Below are 19,104 nucleotides of genomic sequence, written 5' to 3' on the forward strand. Positions count from 1 at the left end.
TGGCAGTTCATTTACATTTACACTGTGCACTGCACTGCTGCAGATCAGAGGTCTGCTGAATGAGGAAAGAAAGAGAAGAAACTGCTCAAGTCTGGAGGCTGAATTTACGTCCCTAACCCACCTCTGAGCTGCATCTGGATCCCGCTGGCAGGAGAGGGCAGTCAGAAATAACGTTCAAGGACAAAGAGAGATAAACAGCGTGAGCCCTAATACTAATTAGAGTGTCTATTTGATAAACTAGCATCAGAGTGTTTTCTATTGGCTTGAAATAAACTACGAGGCCACTAATAATAAATAAGTGTCTATTTACACTAGGGAGAAAATAGCATTGGCCTAACAAGGCCCGTGAGAGCTATGATTCGATTTAATATTTTGACACATTTACTTTTGAAACAGGAAGTAAGGCATGTCAAACGGCTTGACCGTCAGTTGACATGCTTGATATCTTCGAGAAAAGGTTTCCAACCACCGCACCTTGGAATGGTACCAGGTTATGGGGTGTTATATATATATATATATATATATATATATATATATATATATATATATATATATATATATATATATATATATATATATATATATATATATATGAGAGAGAGAGAGAGAGGAATGACACAGGAAAAAGTATTGAACACACTAGCTGAAATGTATTTAATACTTACTGGAGAAGTGCCTCTGTTTGTAATGACAGATTCAAGACACTTCCTGTATGAAGAAATGAATCGGCTGCAGTATCCAGGTGTGATTTTGATCCATTCTTCTAAACATATTGTCTTTAAATCTTGTTCAATTGGATTCAAGTCAGGTGACTGACTGGGCCATTCTAACACCTCGATTTTTTTTCAAGCAATTGAGACTTTCCTTTGCTGTATACTTTGGATCGTTGTCCTGCTGGAAGGTCCACCCACGTCTCATCTTCATCATCCTGGTGGATGGCAGCAGATTCTTCTCAAGAATCTCCCGGTAAAGGGTTCCATTCATCGTTCCTTCAATTATATAACGTTTGCCAGAACCATGTGATGAAAAACAGCCCCCCACCATGATGCTTCCACCTCCAGACTTCACTGTTGCTATAGTGTTTTTAGGGTGATGTGCCGTGCCATTTCTTCTCCAAACATGGTGTGTAGTATGACAGCCAAAAAGTTAAATTTTGCTCTCGTCTGACCAGACTACACTTTCCCAGTATTTCCTAGGCTTGTCCAAATGACTTGTAGAAAACTTTAAACAAGCTTCGACATGCCTTTTCTTTAGTAATTACCTATTGTCTTCTCTGTGACGATGGCACCTGCTGCCTCCAAGTTTTTCTGGAGCTCTTTCTGAGTGGTCCTTGGCTCTTGGGCTACTCTACTGACTATTTCAACTACATCTACATATTTCTACTTTCTACTATATTTAACTACTAAATCTTGTGAGGAGCTCCTGTTCATGTTGCTTCCACTTGCGGACAACAAGGGTGCTTACTGGTGGATCCAGAAGATTTGAAATATGTCTGTGTCTGATAACATCAATATGTTTTGCAACAATAAGGTTGCAAAGGTCTTCGGAGAGCAGTTTGCTTTTACCCATCATGAGATGTTTCTTGTATAACGAAAAACCAACAATTTACTAACTCAGCTGCTATTAATTTGTACAGATAGGGGGTATTATTACTTATGCATTTCAGCTGGTTCCTTGCCTTGGAGAACTTTTTTCCTGTGTCATTCCACTTTATTACACAAAACTTTATTTATGGACTTTAATGTTGTGAATTCTTTATATTTCCAGCTTTCTTGAGTTAATACGAAAATTTCATTTGAATAGCATCACTGGAAATATATTTACATACATTACAATATAAAAATGTTGACGCATTCAATACTTATTTCCCCCACTGTATACACACACACACACACACACATATATATATACACATACACACATCCTGTATTTTATTTTTATTCTTACTAAAGAAACAGCCATGGAATTGTCTGGTTTTCAATCAGTTCACAGATTTGCTCAGTTACAACTGACCTAGATGAGCTACAAATTAACTGCTCCCAGAAGCAAATTATTTTGTCACCTATACACTCCTTTTTTTGCACTGAAGTGAACTGGCTTTTTTGCTACACTATTTTTATTTTGCATTCACTCTGGCCAAGGGCTATAGGTTTGGATTGAAATTAATTGGTCTGTCCTTCTGAAAAATGTTTCTCATTTGTGAGAACTGGACCAGATGAGTTTATTAGAAACTACTGTGAGCAGAGGCAAAGCGAAATGAGAAATACAGCAGGAAGAGGAATCAGATGCCTAATTTTGGAAAACGTGTGTTTTTGATCAGTCACATGTCACGGCATTACCTGATGAGGGTGTTGCTTCCTGAACCATCGGGGCTGTAATACAGCACATTCTCCAGAGAAAGAGAAAAGGCGAGCCCCTGCGTGTCCGAGATGTACAGGTGCGTGACGTTGTTGTTGTGGTTCACGCACACGAACACCTGATCCTCTGAGGCGTCTGCTATGTAATACTCCTGCAAAAGGTCACGTAACATGGCATGCCAATCAGACAGACTTCCAGTATATAAGCGATTTATTCCTGACCTTGGTCCTGAAGTACTCCACATTTATTCATTTCATTTGACTAAAACATGTAGTGCAGGGGTTAGCGACGACCACAGTTAAGAGACGCTGGTTTAATGAAGCCACAATACTCACAGTGATAGGGTGGCGAGTGTTAAACTGGGCCGCTCTCATGGGCTGGCGGTTGTAGGAGACCCACAGCTGTACCGACTGTGGCTCATGGCTCCCGAGCAGTGTCTGTATGAACACACACAGCCTCACAATCACGTCACACAGTCAAGCTGCTCCCCAAACCCACAAAAAAACCTAGTAAATATATATATATTTACATATACACATATAGATACACACACATTTTATATATATATATATATATATATATATATATATATATATATATATATATATATATATATATATATATATATATATATATATATATATATGGAGTACTGTTACTGTCACGACGAATAGAAGCATCTATGAACATGAATGAGGTGCGATTTGGAAATTCCCCCATGTTCTCCTGACACTCCAACTCCCCCCCCAATGCCCTGGTTACGCAATGCTAAGGTGTATTGTGCAATTATTCGAAAAAATAAAACCCTATTTGAACCTCAGTCTAACTTGGGGCCTGAAATGGAGATGTCTGTTACTCAAAATGTGAAAACTGTTGGCTTAATTTTAAGTTCACCATGTTTCTGTTACCACCAAGAGGTTTGATTATTTTCCAATAACAGCACATCCCTGAAAGCGATTTGACAATAATTACATTACGTTTAATATTGTTCAACATCCACGAAACAAGTAGTCCCTGTTACCACTTGCATTACAGCATCTGTAAACAGTCGTTCCCTCACCAGCCTGTTTTCTTCTGTCTCTGGAAATTAAAAAGGAGCAGAAAAAAAAAAAAAAACCACAGCCTGTCCTATTACTAAAACAGTCCCTCCAGGATTGAGTGATTTTGTAAATCACAGAAACGAACATGAAATCATGTAAACTCCGCAATCATCAGTGGTGTTTATAATTTTTCTAAATTACCGCAGGACTTCTGCAGATTCAGACAGGTCATGTAACGTAATCACAACGCATGTTCGTTCAAAGCCCTCTTCGATTCGAGTGTGTCGAACACGAATACAGCTAAAAGGTCTCATTGACCAACAAACATCACTGCGAAAGACCGTGCGCAACAATTTCGTGCAACTGCGATTTCACCAATTCAAGTAGTTTTCCACAAAAAAACGATAAATTCTGAAAAAAGCCACAGCAAAATCAAACATTTTTGGCCACAACAAATTACAAAAAAAAAACCCTGCAAAATATTAAAAACGCCTAATAAACATTTCTTCACAGAAAACGTCACCATATCAACAGTTACACATGGAGAGTCTGCTATACCGCACCCAAGTTGTTACCATAGAAACGATAACCTAGCTATAGAAAGAAAAAAACTTGTGCATTAATAAAAACCCTACCGTCGAAATACCATCCAAACCATGCTGTTTAAGAAAATTAATCAGCACAATCAGACCAATCAGACAGCTAGCAGGCTAATTAATAACTATTTACAGGCTTGCATCATTCACAGATGGATACAAACCCGACTAAATACACCAATTAGCATTAGCTCACCATTAACATTAACTAAGATAGTTAGCAAACATATTAAGGTTTCTGCTCACCACAGCATTATCCTCTAACAATTTCCATGAAGCTATGCTGAAATACCCGTGATGATATCAATCAGTCTATCAGCTGCTTGTTGTCAATACTACACTGGGTTTACTGCATCCGTCTGGATTAACAGCCCAAGTTTAAAATCCCCACAAGATGGTAGTGGTGGCCTGAGCCAAACAAACACAAGAGATAGATTTCTTTCTCCTAAGTGCAGGGCACAGAGAATGCCATGAGCTTGACAGGCTGCAAACTATCTGCCCAGCATTAATGAATTTCCCCTGATGAGGCGGAAAAGCACTTCTCGTTCCCTGGTGGAAAACAGAGCATGCAGTGGCGTTGCTCTCTCGGACCCTCTAGTCACAGCCCTAGCATCCATCGCCCTGATTTATCTGCCTGTTAATGGCCATCTCCAGGAACAGACTGCAGTGGTGTCGCAGGCAGCCAAAACTCAATCTGGCTTTAGAGAGCAGGGAAGGACACGCAAAGGATTGTGGAAAGGGCCGCTGTTGCTGAGAGAGCAGGAAGAGAAAGAGCCAGAGTTGTAACAACGGCTTAATCTGACAAAGAGGACAAGCTGGGTTTGAATATGCAAAACTGACACGGCTATGCAGCACCAAGGGACTGGCACGTATGAGATACCGCATTCCTTTAGCTGTTTGTTCCTTTTTCTGTCCAATTTACCAGAGTGCAGGGCCATGTCCAAATCATTTTCTATTGGTGGACCGAATAGTTAAGGGTCACCGATGGACAAGACCACTCACCTGACAAAACTCTTTTTACATTCTTTCTGGACTGCTTCTTTGTGGTAAACCAGCTCACAAAGAACTGGATTAACTCTTAATAATGCTACAGAGGCATGCAACATACACGGGTGTGGTCCAAGTCTGAGAATTGATCTCCCTTGCCAATGAGAATTTGCTTTTGAATTCCAACCGATCTACCAGAATGAATGGAGCTAATTCTTACAGACTTGCTGCATATTTGGCTCCTAGAGGCACTTTTCCTTCATTGTGGGAGAGGCTTTTATGTCAGAAAACAAGAGACTTACTGTGCTGACAAGCTCTGCCAACCAGAGAGACCTGACTCACGAGCAGGAGCTCAGGCGTGTAGAGCTTGATTAGGCTGTGTGAAAGTTTTAGTGAGTGTGTGAGTGTGTGTGGTGTGACCTGCAAGCTCAATTAGCAAGCCTGTGTCCCAACGTAGCTGTCCTGGTAACAATCGATAATAATAGCATGGTACATACAGCACATTTGGAATTGGAAGTACAATAATTAATTCTTCAATTCGTTATTTAATTATTTTTATTTTTTTTTCAATCTCCATCTACTTGGAGAAAAGGAAAAAGTGGGACGATGATTAGTGGAGAATGAGATACTCAAAACAAATTATATTTTAAAAAGAACCATATGAAGGGGGAGAAAGTTATTATTATGACTATCATTTCCGGCGCTTTAATGAATCTTTGATGCTTCTTGGTGCCAAAAGGTCCTTGTGATATTCATTATGCTAATCCTATTAGGAGGCCCAGGACTACTAAGAGCGTGAGACATAGCAATATAGAAAGAGAAACACAAAGAGAGACTGTCTAAGACACACAATGCCTCAAAACAGCTAATACACTGTGCCCTGACTGGCTAGTGACTCCAGTCATGACTGACTAATGCTGGATCCAAAGACAGACAGCCAAAGCCAACTGGGTCACTAGTTCCCAAGACTTGCACAATTCTGTCAGCTTCTCTGTCTTCTGCATGGAGACATCTCCACCCAACTATTCTAACCGCATGCACTTGGCTGATCATGTTTGTCTAGACTTCCCCGTAATTACCCTAGTCATTACCATATTATCATTACCATATTATCTTGTTTAAATACTGGTAGAGTCATGGCACGGAGGAAAATAATCAAAGCTATAAAGAGATTTCAGTGGAAATTCCTACAAAAAAAAAAAATAGAAGCTCACACAATAACTTGTCCTTATGTCATTTAAAACAAAGTGGTATATTTAGCACTTAAAAGGGGAAGTAATGTATTTGTTAGTTCTTCTACGCATGTCAGAGAATTCTATCCGTTCCTCCTGGGTAGACATGAAGAAAACCTACGATCCTACAAATCAGCTACTATGAATATAACCTTGGCTTTGAACCACCGCACAACAGGCTCTAGCAGTTATGAAACCTTACTCTGGTATAATGTGTGAGCAGTAACTTCTTGGCATGAGCACTATGGAGTGTAGCGCTGACATGACCATATGGTCACACGGGTTAGTGGAACGTGGGTAAGTGGTGCATGAGCAGTTAAAGACGCCCTGGGGAGAGCAAACCACACGTTCATTGAAACACATAGAGCTGTTGCGCCGCATAAACTCTTTTCAACAACGCTCACAACACGCTATTCATTATGGTGGTTCAATTACTACCTGTAATATCAGAGACCACAAAAACTCAGCCTGATCTGGCCCAATGATGCTGTATTGGGTTCGACAGACGAGGGTTCGAGGTTTAGTTTAACAGTCCAAACGTTTACTGTGGGGCACACTTGGTTAAGAGCCAGTGTACACACAGGCATGAGTAACCACAAAAATTTGGGGATAAACAAACCCTAGCAGGCTGGAATCCAGTAAGGATAATAAACCAACTCGTAGTTTTAAAAGTTACAGTATAAACATAACAATGAGCAATTGTTTTATTCCCCATGTGTTCCGCAGCAATTTTTGGTTAGATGTCAGTTTCATTTTACGAGAGTTGCAATGTAAAGAGGCAGCCAGGAAAATGTTCAAAAAGCCTTGTGTGTGCTTTTTCACAGAAGCTGGCCTTCTCAGAAGGAGCCCTAAACACAAGATGCTCCATTTAGCTGCATGCAACTGTGGAATCTAACCATATCACTGCAAAAGTGCAAAAGCTCAGTGGTTATCACTGCTGCTGCTGGTTGTTTCAGCAGTGCTTCGCCAAGCTGAGTATTTTTATAAATGTTCTATCCACTAGGTCAGGTGTCGAGCTGCTGATTTACAATCCCGTCTCACAGTATTGAAACAGCAAGGCCAATTATTTTGTTTTTGCTATACCCTGAAGATATTTGGGTTTGAGATCAAAAGATGAATATGAGACAATAGATCTGAATTTCAGCTTTCATTTCCTGACATTTACATGTAGATGTATTAAACAATTTCGAGCATGGCTCTATTTAACTGATAGGTGTTTCTTGCTGCCCAGGTTTGCCCTGTTAGAGCGATTGTTTAAATAATTAATAGCTCTGAATGTCTACTCTTGGTTTGAGCCCTGTGAAAACTGCATTTGTTGTTAAAACGGTTAAACCAACATGAAGACCAGAGAGCTGTCCATGGGAAAAAAGCAAGCCATGCTGAAGCTAAGAAAAGAGGGAAAAATCGATCAGAGCCATCGCACAAGCATTAGCACAGCCAATAGAACAATCTGGAATGTCCTGAAAAAGAAAAACCACTGTTATACTAACAACCAGACATCGAACAGCAGTTGATGACAAACATTGTGAGAGCTGTAAATAAAATCCCAAAAACAGTCAGTCAGTGACATCAACAACAACCTCCACAGGGCAGGGGTGAAGGTATCACAATCCAGTGTGATTTCGAAAGCAAAAATATAGAGGCCATACCACAAGATGCAAACCACTCATCAGCAGTAAGAATCTCAAAGCCAGATTGGAATTCACAAAGAAATACAGAGATGAGCCACAAAAGTTCTGGAACCAAGATTAACTTCTACCAAAGTGAAGGAAAGGCCAAAGTGTGGAGAAAGAAAGGATCTGCTCATGATCCAAAATGTACAAGCTCAGTGGACAAGCATGGTGGAGGTAGTGTCATGGATTCGGTTTGCATGGTTGCTTCTGGAACAAGCTCACTAGTCTTTATTGATGATGTAACTCATGATGGTAGCAGCAGAATGAATTCAGAAGTCTACAGAAACATTCTGTCTGGCAATTAACAGAGAAATGCATCCAATCTAATTGGGAGAAACTTCATTATGTAGCAAGACAATAATCCAAGACACACTGCTAACACAACAAAAGACGTCATCGGAGGGAAAAGTGAAAGGTTTTAGACTGGCCAAGTCAATCACCAGAATTTAATCCAGTTGAGCAGCATTTCACCTCCTGAAAATTTTTCAAAAGATCCTTACTCCAGTGGTTCGCATGCTTTTTTTGTGTCTACCTGTGACTCCCCAAAATATAATTTGTATTTCATAACCCCCTCCATCAGGACTACACTGAAAGCCCTTTGGCTATGTCCGCTACTGCTGTGAACACATTATATTGCTACCTCTTCTGCCACTTCAGCACACATGACATCTAGGATAAACACAGAAGTACACGTCCTTGCTGACCAGAACTAAACAACTAAACGAAAAGTTTTTTTTGTTTTTTAAACTTAGTTTTGTTTTGCAGTTACTCGCAGCCACCATTTCTTTCAGCTCATAACAACAATGTATTAAATAGACTTTAGAGTGATACATGATAAATTGATTTTTTTTGGAAAGTCATTCTCAAAAAATAAGAAAAAGAACAATCAGTAAATTTGATGTTTGTTTCCTTTTGTTTTTTGTTAAATTTACAAGGATGTACAGAAAGAATTTTGCTCAAAGATTTCATAATACATCTGTCCTTTCATTTCCATCACCATCAATAACAGTGTATTTGGACAGCATTTACATACCTTGAAATAAAGCCTGTACTATATTCTCTATTCTGTGTATTTTTTTTGTTGTTGTTGAGACTATTAAGACAAACAATCTGCATGTTACCGCTCTACTCTGCAACTAATGTCTTTCTTCTTTCTCTTATTTGTACAAGAGACCGATCACCATCTACAAGTCCACAACCATCTCTTTTGTACAATTTAATAATACAAAACAGATGACCGTTGTCTTCACAATTACTCTGTCTCTGCTGCAAATTAACAACCATGGAGACAGTCTAGAACTCCTGGCTGCTTGGTGTATACAACACAGAGGATCTCACGTGGGCCCTTAACATCGTCTTTCTAGCCAAAAAGCCCAGGAGCATCTCCACATTCTCCCCTGTAGAACTTTTCACTTCATTCTACAAGGCCACAGAGAGAACACTGAGCAGCTGTGCGCTATTAAAAAAAAAAAAATAACTGAGCACATCACTGGGGTCTCTCTGCATTCCATTAATGAACAACAGAAACACTGCATCTGCAAAGCCACCAGCCTTAAAAATGGATGGACAATTCAGAAGCCCTGGTGCACAGGACATACACATTTAATTTCTAGGTATTGACTTTTTTTATGGGAAAAAAAAAGGCAAAACTTTGTGTTGATTTTGCAAAACAGAAGTTTCGGCTGCTTTTTAAAAAAAAAAATTTAATCAGCTGGCTTTTTACGATCAATAACACACTGCTATGTGAAAACACTGAGCATAATAAAGACAAGCACAAACCTGCCATATACTCTCCTGCTATAAATAAACACTCCAGTGAGATCATTTCAAAAATCTCCAACATGCCATGCAGGGATATAACACCACATCTCAAATCAGCCAAAACGTTAAGCAACAGCTTGGTGACACAAACGCTATGGCCTAGTTTAGAACATGTTTACAAGTACATAATGATCATATGTTTGTTCATCTCTCTTATGCTGCATTCAATATACCTCGGCTGAGGTACACTGGAGCATGGAATAACATCGACCAACACTGACCTACGTGCCTTCAAAGTGGGACAAAATACAAGGATGGCCCCATGTTCTTCTTTTGTTAGCAACAAACTAGCCAGCTAACTGTGATGAGTGATGTATATTTTCCTCCTCAAAACAGGAAACTGTACAATATTCGAGTTAATAAGCAAATAAGTCAGTATGATGATTGCTCTGAAGCAAATACTTGTATATACAGTGTACAGTGGTGGTTGAAAGTTTGTGAGCCCTTTAGAACCTTCTACATTTCTGCATAAATATGACCTAAAAGAACATCAGTCCTAAAAGTAGACAGAGAGATCCAAAATAATTGAGTATGCGCACATCTAGGATTAGCAGTTAATTTGAACGTGAAATTACAGTCAATGGGATGACAATTAGGTGTGAGTGAGCACCCCGTTTTATTTCAAGAACAGGGATCTATCAAAGTCTGATCTTCACAACACATGTTTGTGGAAGTGTGAACCAAGGAGATTTCTGAGTCAGACAGATTGTGTACAAATGGAGGAAACTCAAGAACATTGTTACCCTCCCCAGGAGTGGTCGACCAACAATGATCACTCCAAGAGCAAGATGGTATTTCTACCCAAGAATGCTTAAAGAAGAATAAAGTTCATGTTTTGGAACGTCCAAGTCAAAGTCCTGACTTTAAAGTCCTGACGGACCTGATGCAAGGAGTTCATGTGAGGAAACCCACCAAAATCCCAGAGTTGAAGCTGTTCTGTACTGAGGAACAGGTTAAAATTCCTCCAAGACGATGTGCAGGACTGATCAACAGTTACAGGAAACTTAAGTGGGTCACACCAGATACTGAAAACAAAGATTCACATACTTTTTCCACTCACAGAAATGTGATATTGGATCATTTATCTCAATAAATAAATGGCCGCGTATTTTTGTCTCATTTTTTAATTGGGCTCTCTTTATCTACTTTTAGGACGCAAACTTTCAAGCACCACGCAACTGAACTTTTTCAATCCGAGTATTCCATATTAAACAGATTCCCCGGGTGCACCAGAGGATCAGGTACTATGTGCACCTGCACTTTATAACAGGATATCATCTTCTGCTTAATATGCAGCTACTATGACAGTTTACAGTGATATCAGCAAGCTAATGGGCAGAAACTGAACAAGGCAAAATATTTATGTTTAGCTCATCTCTTGCACAGAATGCCACCCACACAATCCTAATAAAGCTCCTGTATCGTTAGTGTAGCACTCGGTCCAGTAAATTCACTGTATTGTTCATTCCTTCCATCACAACAGCATGAGCTTCCACGCTTCACCATGCAGATCTTACCCTGGTTGTAGTAGCGAACATGTACTTGTCCCGGAGCTGAAAGCTGTCCACCCTTTCCAGAATGATGTGTCGGTTTTCCTCGCTCTGGAAGAAGTCGGTGCTGCTGAGAATGCTGGAGACACCCTGGGGTTTGTGCCTCTGGACCAGCACTGTGGTCGGGCTGTCATACGGCTCGACTCCCCTAGGAGAACATACACAGTATTGCCACAGTACAACAGCTGTATGATCAACAACAATAAACCCTGAAAGGTAGAAATACACCGATTGTTCCAGCATGTCAAAGCTGTAGCTCTGAGAAACGTTTACGAGTCTTTTGCACTTATCTCGATTTCTGCATGAACGGCTCCTAAAAGGTGCCTTATTTAAAAAAACACAACATGCATCACTTAGCATTGTCTTATCTTTATTAGACAAATGGAACGAACAATAAACATCACCGATGGAAGAAGTATGTGAAAACCTGTAGGACAAATCACCTCTAAACATGGAGTCGAGTGCTGCAATCAGTTCAGCTGTACTTTCACCAAAGGGCACTCAGAGACGGGGGGAAAAAATGTCACATTTCTACACCCTCACCTAGTTTTTCTGGAGAATATTGGAAACCAATGTTCTCTAGACAAATAACCAAAAGTAAAGAGTAATTTGTGAAAAATCATGATCACAATTTTGGCCTATTAAATGAAATCAATATATAATCAATTGGAATTTTATCTGCAGCTTTGCTACAATTAAAATCTCCATGAAATCAAAATTGAAAGTTTTGTGGCTTTTAGTATAAATATCTTAGCCTTAAGGTTATCTATAAGCTAGTGTGCTCCAAAACAATGACGAAATTCGCATTTAGAAGATATATGCATTCAAAACGTTCAGCCACCAATCATTCTGCACTTCAGCTTCTCATCAAATCCTGTCTAGAATCTGAAGTGTCTCACCACCAACATTATAAAAATAAGAGATATATCAGAAAGCATGGTTCGTAAACGTGTCTTTGGCTGGTTGGTTAAGAAGGAAATGGCATGAATGCATTAATCCACTTTAATTTTTTTGTGTCATGTAAACCTAAGCCCAGACTGTGAGGTAAGATAAACTCTATTGGCTATTAAAAAAAAATGGGAGGAGCAAACCAAGATGTCCCACCCTATGTTTCCTGGTTCAGTGGAAACTCACATCAACACATCAAATAACGCTGTGCATTTCAAGGCACTTTACAGGGATTTAATTAATAGGTTCTTTTTCTCTGAGGTTGGATCGTTACAATTTTCCTTTTTTTTTTTTTTCCTCTCTGTTGATATTCACCAGACGTCTTACCTTAAGATGTTTAAGAAAAGGTTCTCCGTTGATTTAAAATGTGTTTGCTTCTAACTAAACCAGATTCTAAATTGTGGTAAAAAAAAAAAAATAATAATAATAATAATAATTTTTTGAGCAAAATAAGTGGGATGACAATATTAGGAGATCCAATCTGCATCAAATTCTACAGTAAAGTATGGGAGGGTCTGATAAGGAGTCCAAACAGTGAAGTAATTCTACTGACTCAGTGAAATGCTGGAGCTGGGTCTGTTTTATATAAGGGTTCACATACTTTTTTTCCAGTAATTACTTTGAATGTTTAAACAATTTGTTCAATAAAGATAGGGAATTGCATCAGTTTGCATACTTGGAGCTATTTCTGAATTGTCCCCTTTTTTTTGGTCCACATTTCTCTCCACACAGTGGCAAGCTAAGGGCCATGAAGCTCCATGTGTATAAATGATTCAGCATAGGTTTAGGATTAGAGTCATGGCTTCAGAGACCATGGAACCCTGAGGTTTACTCTCTTGCTCCCTGGCACAAAGGCCTGCCTGCCTCCCTCCCTCCTTTGGCTAGAGCCAGATCTCCCTGCAGTTCCCACCTGGTTTCCCACTGAAGCTAAGCAGCCTAGCCAGGACCTGGATGGGAGACCTCCTGGGGAAAACTAAGGTTGCTGTTGGAAGTGGTGATTAGTGAGGCTAGCGGGGGTGCTCACCCTGTGGTCCGTAGGTGATGGGGACACTATACTGTAAAAACAGCACCGTCTTTCGGCTGAGACCTTAAACTGAGGTCCTGACTCTCTGTGGTCATTAAAAATCCCAGGACACTTATCGTAAAAGAGTAGGGGTGTAACCCCGGTGTCCTGGTGAAATTCCCCCATTGGCCCTTCTCTATCATGGCCCCCTAATAATTCTCATCTCTGAAATGGCTACATCATGCTCTACTCTCCTCTAATAGCTGGTGTGTGAAGGGCGTTCTGGCGCACTATGGTTGCCGAGGCATCATCCAGGTGGATGCGACACACTAGTGGTGGTTGAGGAGATCCCCCCCCCACCACTATTTAAAGCGCTTTGAGTGTCTAGAAAAGCACTATATAAATGTAACTGTAACTAACCAGCTTCTGTAAACATACCGGCTTATTCACGGAGACTTGTTCTTAAAGCTGCTAACAAATGGATAAAAGGATTACTCTGAAGGGACAATCACACTAACTACTGTACTGTTCCACCCATACTACTCCACCCACCAAGATTTAAATACAAAGCTGGGCGTCTGGACCGGAGCAGACATGAAACGGCACTTTTTAGCACTCTTAAATCGGCCTGCCGTGGAGCTCTGGGCTGAAGCAAACCATCTCAGGGGATCAGTATTAAACCCAGAGAGTACAATAGCACATTTAAGGTATAAAACATGATGGGGCAGGTTGTATATAAGAAAAAACATGCAGTGCGTACATGGAGTTTTTCTGTGATGGATTTTGCGGCTGCTTTTTTTAAAAAAAATTGCGATGCAATTTACAGTTTGTGGGGAGGTGGAGTAACACACATGGAAGTTAGCGCTATCTGCCACCTTTCATAAACATGACCTCACAGATGCCCATGATTAGCTATTGTTACTGTACTTCACAGAAGTGAGATTATGCCACCCCTCCCACCCATGGCCAATTTAGCTCTCTTGGACTCCCAGCCATGAATGGCTGAGCGGAGAAAAAGAAAGGCCGAACACTTTTCTGCATCTGTTAAAAAAACATCTGCAAAACAAGTTAGTCCCTGTTATTATTTATGTTATAGTAGCTATAAACAAACATTCCCTCAGCCTCTTTTTTTCCTCTCTCAAAGTTAATAAGACAAAAATGCAACTTGACATGTTACCAAGAAATCCAAAATGGACGAAATCCTCTGTACTCCTTCCCTTAATGTTAAATAAACAAAAAACTTCACCATAAAATTTTTCATGTTTTTTTTTTTTTTTTTAATAAGTTTATTATGAGGCTTAGATTATGAGGTCATCCACCATACAAGTCCCTGTTAATGAGTTATTAATGACTGAGCTTTTTTTTAAAAAAAAAAAAAAAAAAAAAAAAAAAAAAACCCTGTCTTATTTGTCTCGTAGCCGGATCAGATTTGAGAATTCAACAGCACTGTGGTATATTATGTATATCTGCTATCAGGAATTATGAATGGTTTTTACATAAAACCCCTAATGTGTCATGTGAGCAAGGCACAGGCTTTATCAGTGTACTGAGAGAAGACTCATTAACCACACTCCATTTTCTTGGGGTGCCTCACTGACTGGACACCAGAGAATGAAGTGGATCAAGTCCAGCCAAGCCCAAAGGCCATTAAATCAGCCATTAATCAAAGGGAAGCACGCTGATTCCCACTACTAACAAACTGAGCTAGCAGGAGCAGCTCGCCTTAAATGCAGTGCACATAATCATCAAATTCCTCTGAGGTTATTACTGCGGATCATTTTCGCTCCCCCGTGAGCAACCCGGATGCAAATAGCAGTCGTGTTCATAAAACAGTGCGCGCATCCCGATCATTTGCTGCGCTAAATAGTACATAATATAGTTTAGTATACTTTAAATAGCAAACAGGGGGTTAGTATTGGTGTTATAAAAGTACAGATAAATCAAGGCAGGAAGATAAAACTTTTTCAATGTTTTTTAGATCAATGCATAAAATCACGAAGATGCAGGTCAAGAGCTTCAGTTAATGTTCACATCAAGCATCAGAATGGGGGAAAAAATGTGATCTTTAACCGTGGCATGGTTGTTGGTACCAGATGGGCAGGTTTGACTATTTCAGAAACTGCTGATCTCCTGGGGTTTTCTCACACACACACACACACACACACACACACACACGGCTCTAGAGTTTATGCAGAACCGTGCGAAAAAACAAAAAAAATACCATCCTGTGAACAGAAGGTCTGCAGGTTGAAATACCTTGCTGATGAGACAGATCAGAGGAGAATGACCAGACTGGACTGAGTTGATAGAAGTCTATAGTAACTCTTTACAACAGTGGTGAGAAGAAAAGCCTCTCAGCATGCACAAAACATCAAAGGGGGATGAGCTACAGGAGAAGACCACATCAGATTCCACTTCTTCCAGCCAAAAACAAGAATCTGGCACTATCACGGGCACAGACGCACTGAAATTGGACAGGTGAAGACTGGAAAAAGACCAGTTTGGGTGAGTCTCTGCCCATGATAGCCTCTGATTCTTGTTCTTAGCTGACAGGAGTGGAATCCAATGTTGTCTTCTGCTGTTGTAGCTCATCCACCACAGAATTTGATGTTTTGTTCATGCCGAGATGATTTTCTGCTCACCACGGTTGCAAAGAGTGATTATACGAGTTATTATATCCTTCCTGGCAGCTTCAACCATCCTGGCCATTCTCCTCTGACCTCTCTTATCAACAAGGCGTTTCTACAGACGTGACACAGAACTGTCATTCACGCAATGTTTTTTTTTTTGCTTTTAGTACCATTCTGAGTAAACTCAAGACGGTTGTGTGCGTGAAAATCCCAGGAGATCAGCAGTTTCTGAAATACACAAACCATCGTTCAGGCACCAACAACCATGCCCTATTTAAAAGTCACAGAGATTACACTGTTTCGTCATTCTGATGTGAACATTAACCGAAATGGCCTGTATCAGCATGATTTCTTTGTGCATGCCACATGATTGGCTGATTAGATAACTGCAGGAATGTACAAATGCACAGGTGTTCCTAATGAAGTAGATGGTGAGTGCATTTCTATGATACACCATCAGTACTTTAATACACGTCGATAATATGACTAAAACAGGAATCCTCCATTGTCTTAATTCGATTTGTGTTTACTTAGAGTATGACTTTATTCGGATTAAGATAATCAATAATCACTGTTTACATGGTAGTTTCATAATCAGAGTATTGTATTAATCGGGTCAATATCGGATTATTGTTGCCCATTTAAACGTACTGAGTGTCACAATATACAGGTTTGCAGACAGGTTGACGGCGAAACAAAAAAATGCCACATTAAAAAAAGCCATCAAATTTAACAACGCTTTCATATCATTTCTATAAAAAGAAATTATTATCCAGAATCTACAGAGTATTGTTTCTTTCATATAAGCAAAATAGCATGCCTTGTCCGTTTAGGTCATTGACTAAGGAGGTAATTTACTCATTACTTTTGCTAGTTTTAATGAAAAAAATCCAGCAAAACAATTCTCAAAAATATCACGTATCACTGCAGTAAATTTGGTTTTATATTAGGTATTCTTTTTCACCGCCTCGGACAAGATATTCAAAGAAAGTCTGTAAGAAGGTTTTCCTTTACACACATGCATCTGTTCCTACTGTAATATCATAGGTAACAGTTTCTGACATATCTCACCACCTTTAGGCAGTGTTATAATTACATGTGTGTGTGTGTTTGTGTGTTTCAGCTTTAGTCTACTCCTCCAGGATATTTGAACTCATCACAGCTTCTGAGATCAAACAGCATATAAAAAACAAAACCTTATTTACATATTGTTTTCTCACATTGTACGTGAGCTCATTCACACAGCTATTCTTTATAAAGAACTCACAACATCTAAGTAAATGCGATCTTGGTAAATCAGCTTAATATAGCTTGGATCACAGGAAAAATGTACAGTGGTGCTTGAAAGTTTGCGAACCCTTTAGAATGTTCTATATTTCTGCATAAATATAAATATGAACTAAAACATCAGATTTCTAAAAGCAGATCAAGCGATGCCGATTAAAAAAATTTGACAAAAATATTACACTTGCTCATTTATTTATTGAGGAAAATGATCCATTATTACACTTCTGTGAGTGGCAAAAGTATGTGAACTTTTGTTTTCAGCATCTGGTGCGACCCCCTTGTGAAGCAATAACTGCAGCTTAATGTTTGCGGTTGATCAGTCTGTTAATCAGTTGATAACTGATGACTGTTGATCAGTCCTGCACATCGGCTTGGAGGAATTTTAGCCCGTTCCTCAGTACAGAACAGCTTCAACTCTGGAATGTTGGTGGGTTTCCTCACATGAACTACTTGGTTCAGGTCCTTCCACAACATTTAACATTTTGGAATGGCCAAGTCAAAATCCTCACTTTAATCCAATAGAACTTTATTCTAATAGAACTTTATTCTTCTTTAACCACTCTTAGGTAGAACAACTTGTGTGCTTAGGTTTGTTGTCTTGCTGCATGACCCACTTTCTCTTGACATTGAGTCCATGGACAGATGTCTGGATATTTTCCTCTAGAATTTGCTGGTATAATTCAGAATTCATTGTTCCATCAACGGTGGCAAGCCATCCTAGCCGAGATGCACCAAAACAGGCCCAAACCATGACACTACCACCACCATGTTTCACAGATGGTATAAGGTTCTTCTGCTGGAATGCAGTGTTTCTCCAAACATAATGTTTCTCACTTACACCAAAAAGTTCTATTTTTATCTCTTCCATCAACAAAATTTTTTTCCAATAGAAGAGTTCACAAATTTTCAAGCACCACTGTAACTATATTTTTAATCTGAACAATTTTGAATAACACAATGATAGTTAGCTAGCACTCTGCTCAGTTTGGATGTTTTAATACTTTTGCATTTGCAGAATTAGAAATGTGAACACAATATGTTAGCTCATTTTCTTGCAGAACTTGCAATAACCTTATGACAAGCGTGTTTTCTCCGTAACAAGTACGGCATCTAACTTTCAAATTTTAATCCATTTAAGCCAAGCATAATGGTGGAATGTTAGCTAGCACGTTGTTGTTTAACATTCAAAGGTACTTGGCAATTTCCAAAATGCTTCTTGTTCAGCATTAAATGCCAACATCTAATTCAATCAATAGTTAGACCAAACTTTGGCAGAATAGACACAGGAGAACTCTTTATTATATTTAACTTAGCGTTTAAAGTTTAAAAATCAAGAATTTCCTGTTGGTTATTTAACAGCACAGCTCAGGAAGTAACTTGCGGTCACTCCACAAAAATAAACCTAATTACAAAGGTTAAAAAGTATGACATGCTGATCATTAACAAAAACATTGTAAGTTTTCCCAAAGTGCTGTAGTACAAGAGGAATAAAACACTCTGAAGCATGCTGCTTTTGGAAAAATAATCAAATGTTGGTTGTGGCAGTGACTTGGCCTCGTTTTGGGCTGTAATACACCACCCCATCGTTGATTATTTTCCTATAACTGCATGCCCTGTCATATTTTATTCAAGTCAAGCCTTAAAACTATAAATTTAGAATTATCCAGTTACACCAACTAAAACTATCTAATGCTGCCTACTTGTGCATATTGACTGCAGTGTATTAAAACACAAAGTCTGTTTTCTGACAGACCACATTGCCAAAAGTATGTGGACACCTGACCTTCACAACCATATCCACCAAAGTTGGAAGCAGTCAATTGTCTAGAATATCTTTGTATATTGTAGCATTACAATTTCCCTTCACTGGAACTAAGAGGTCTAAACATGTTTCAGCAGGATCATACCCCTGTGCACAAAGCGAGCTCCATGAAGACAGTGCCGATGTTTGGAGTGGAAGAACTCGAGTGTCCTGACCT

General features: G+C 39.4%; 1 protein-coding gene across 2 annotated transcripts in view; it reads right to left on the reverse strand.

The window, feature by feature from the left end:
• Positions 1-19,104, reverse strand: part of sorl1 (sortilin-related receptor, L(DLR class) A repeats containing) — an 88,923-nt gene that overhangs the window by 46,361 nt on the left and 23,458 nt on the right. For both annotated transcript variants that reach the window (XM_017490708.3, XM_017490707.3), the window contains exons 6-8: positions 11,225-11,405; positions 2,694-2,795; positions 2,340-2,509 (exon numbers count right to left, since the gene is read on the reverse strand). In XM_017490708.3, the coding sequence (XP_017346197.2) occupies positions 2,340-2,509; positions 2,694-2,795; positions 11,225-11,405 (453 nt within the window). The remainder of the gene's footprint in view (positions 1-2,339; positions 2,510-2,693; positions 2,796-11,224; positions 11,406-19,104) is intronic.

This window comes from Ictalurus punctatus, chromosome 17 (genome assembly GCF_001660625.3).
Source record: "Ictalurus punctatus breed USDA103 chromosome 17, Coco_2.0, whole genome shotgun sequence".
Taxonomy (NCBI): domain Eukaryota; kingdom Metazoa; phylum Chordata; class Actinopteri; order Siluriformes; family Ictaluridae; genus Ictalurus; species Ictalurus punctatus.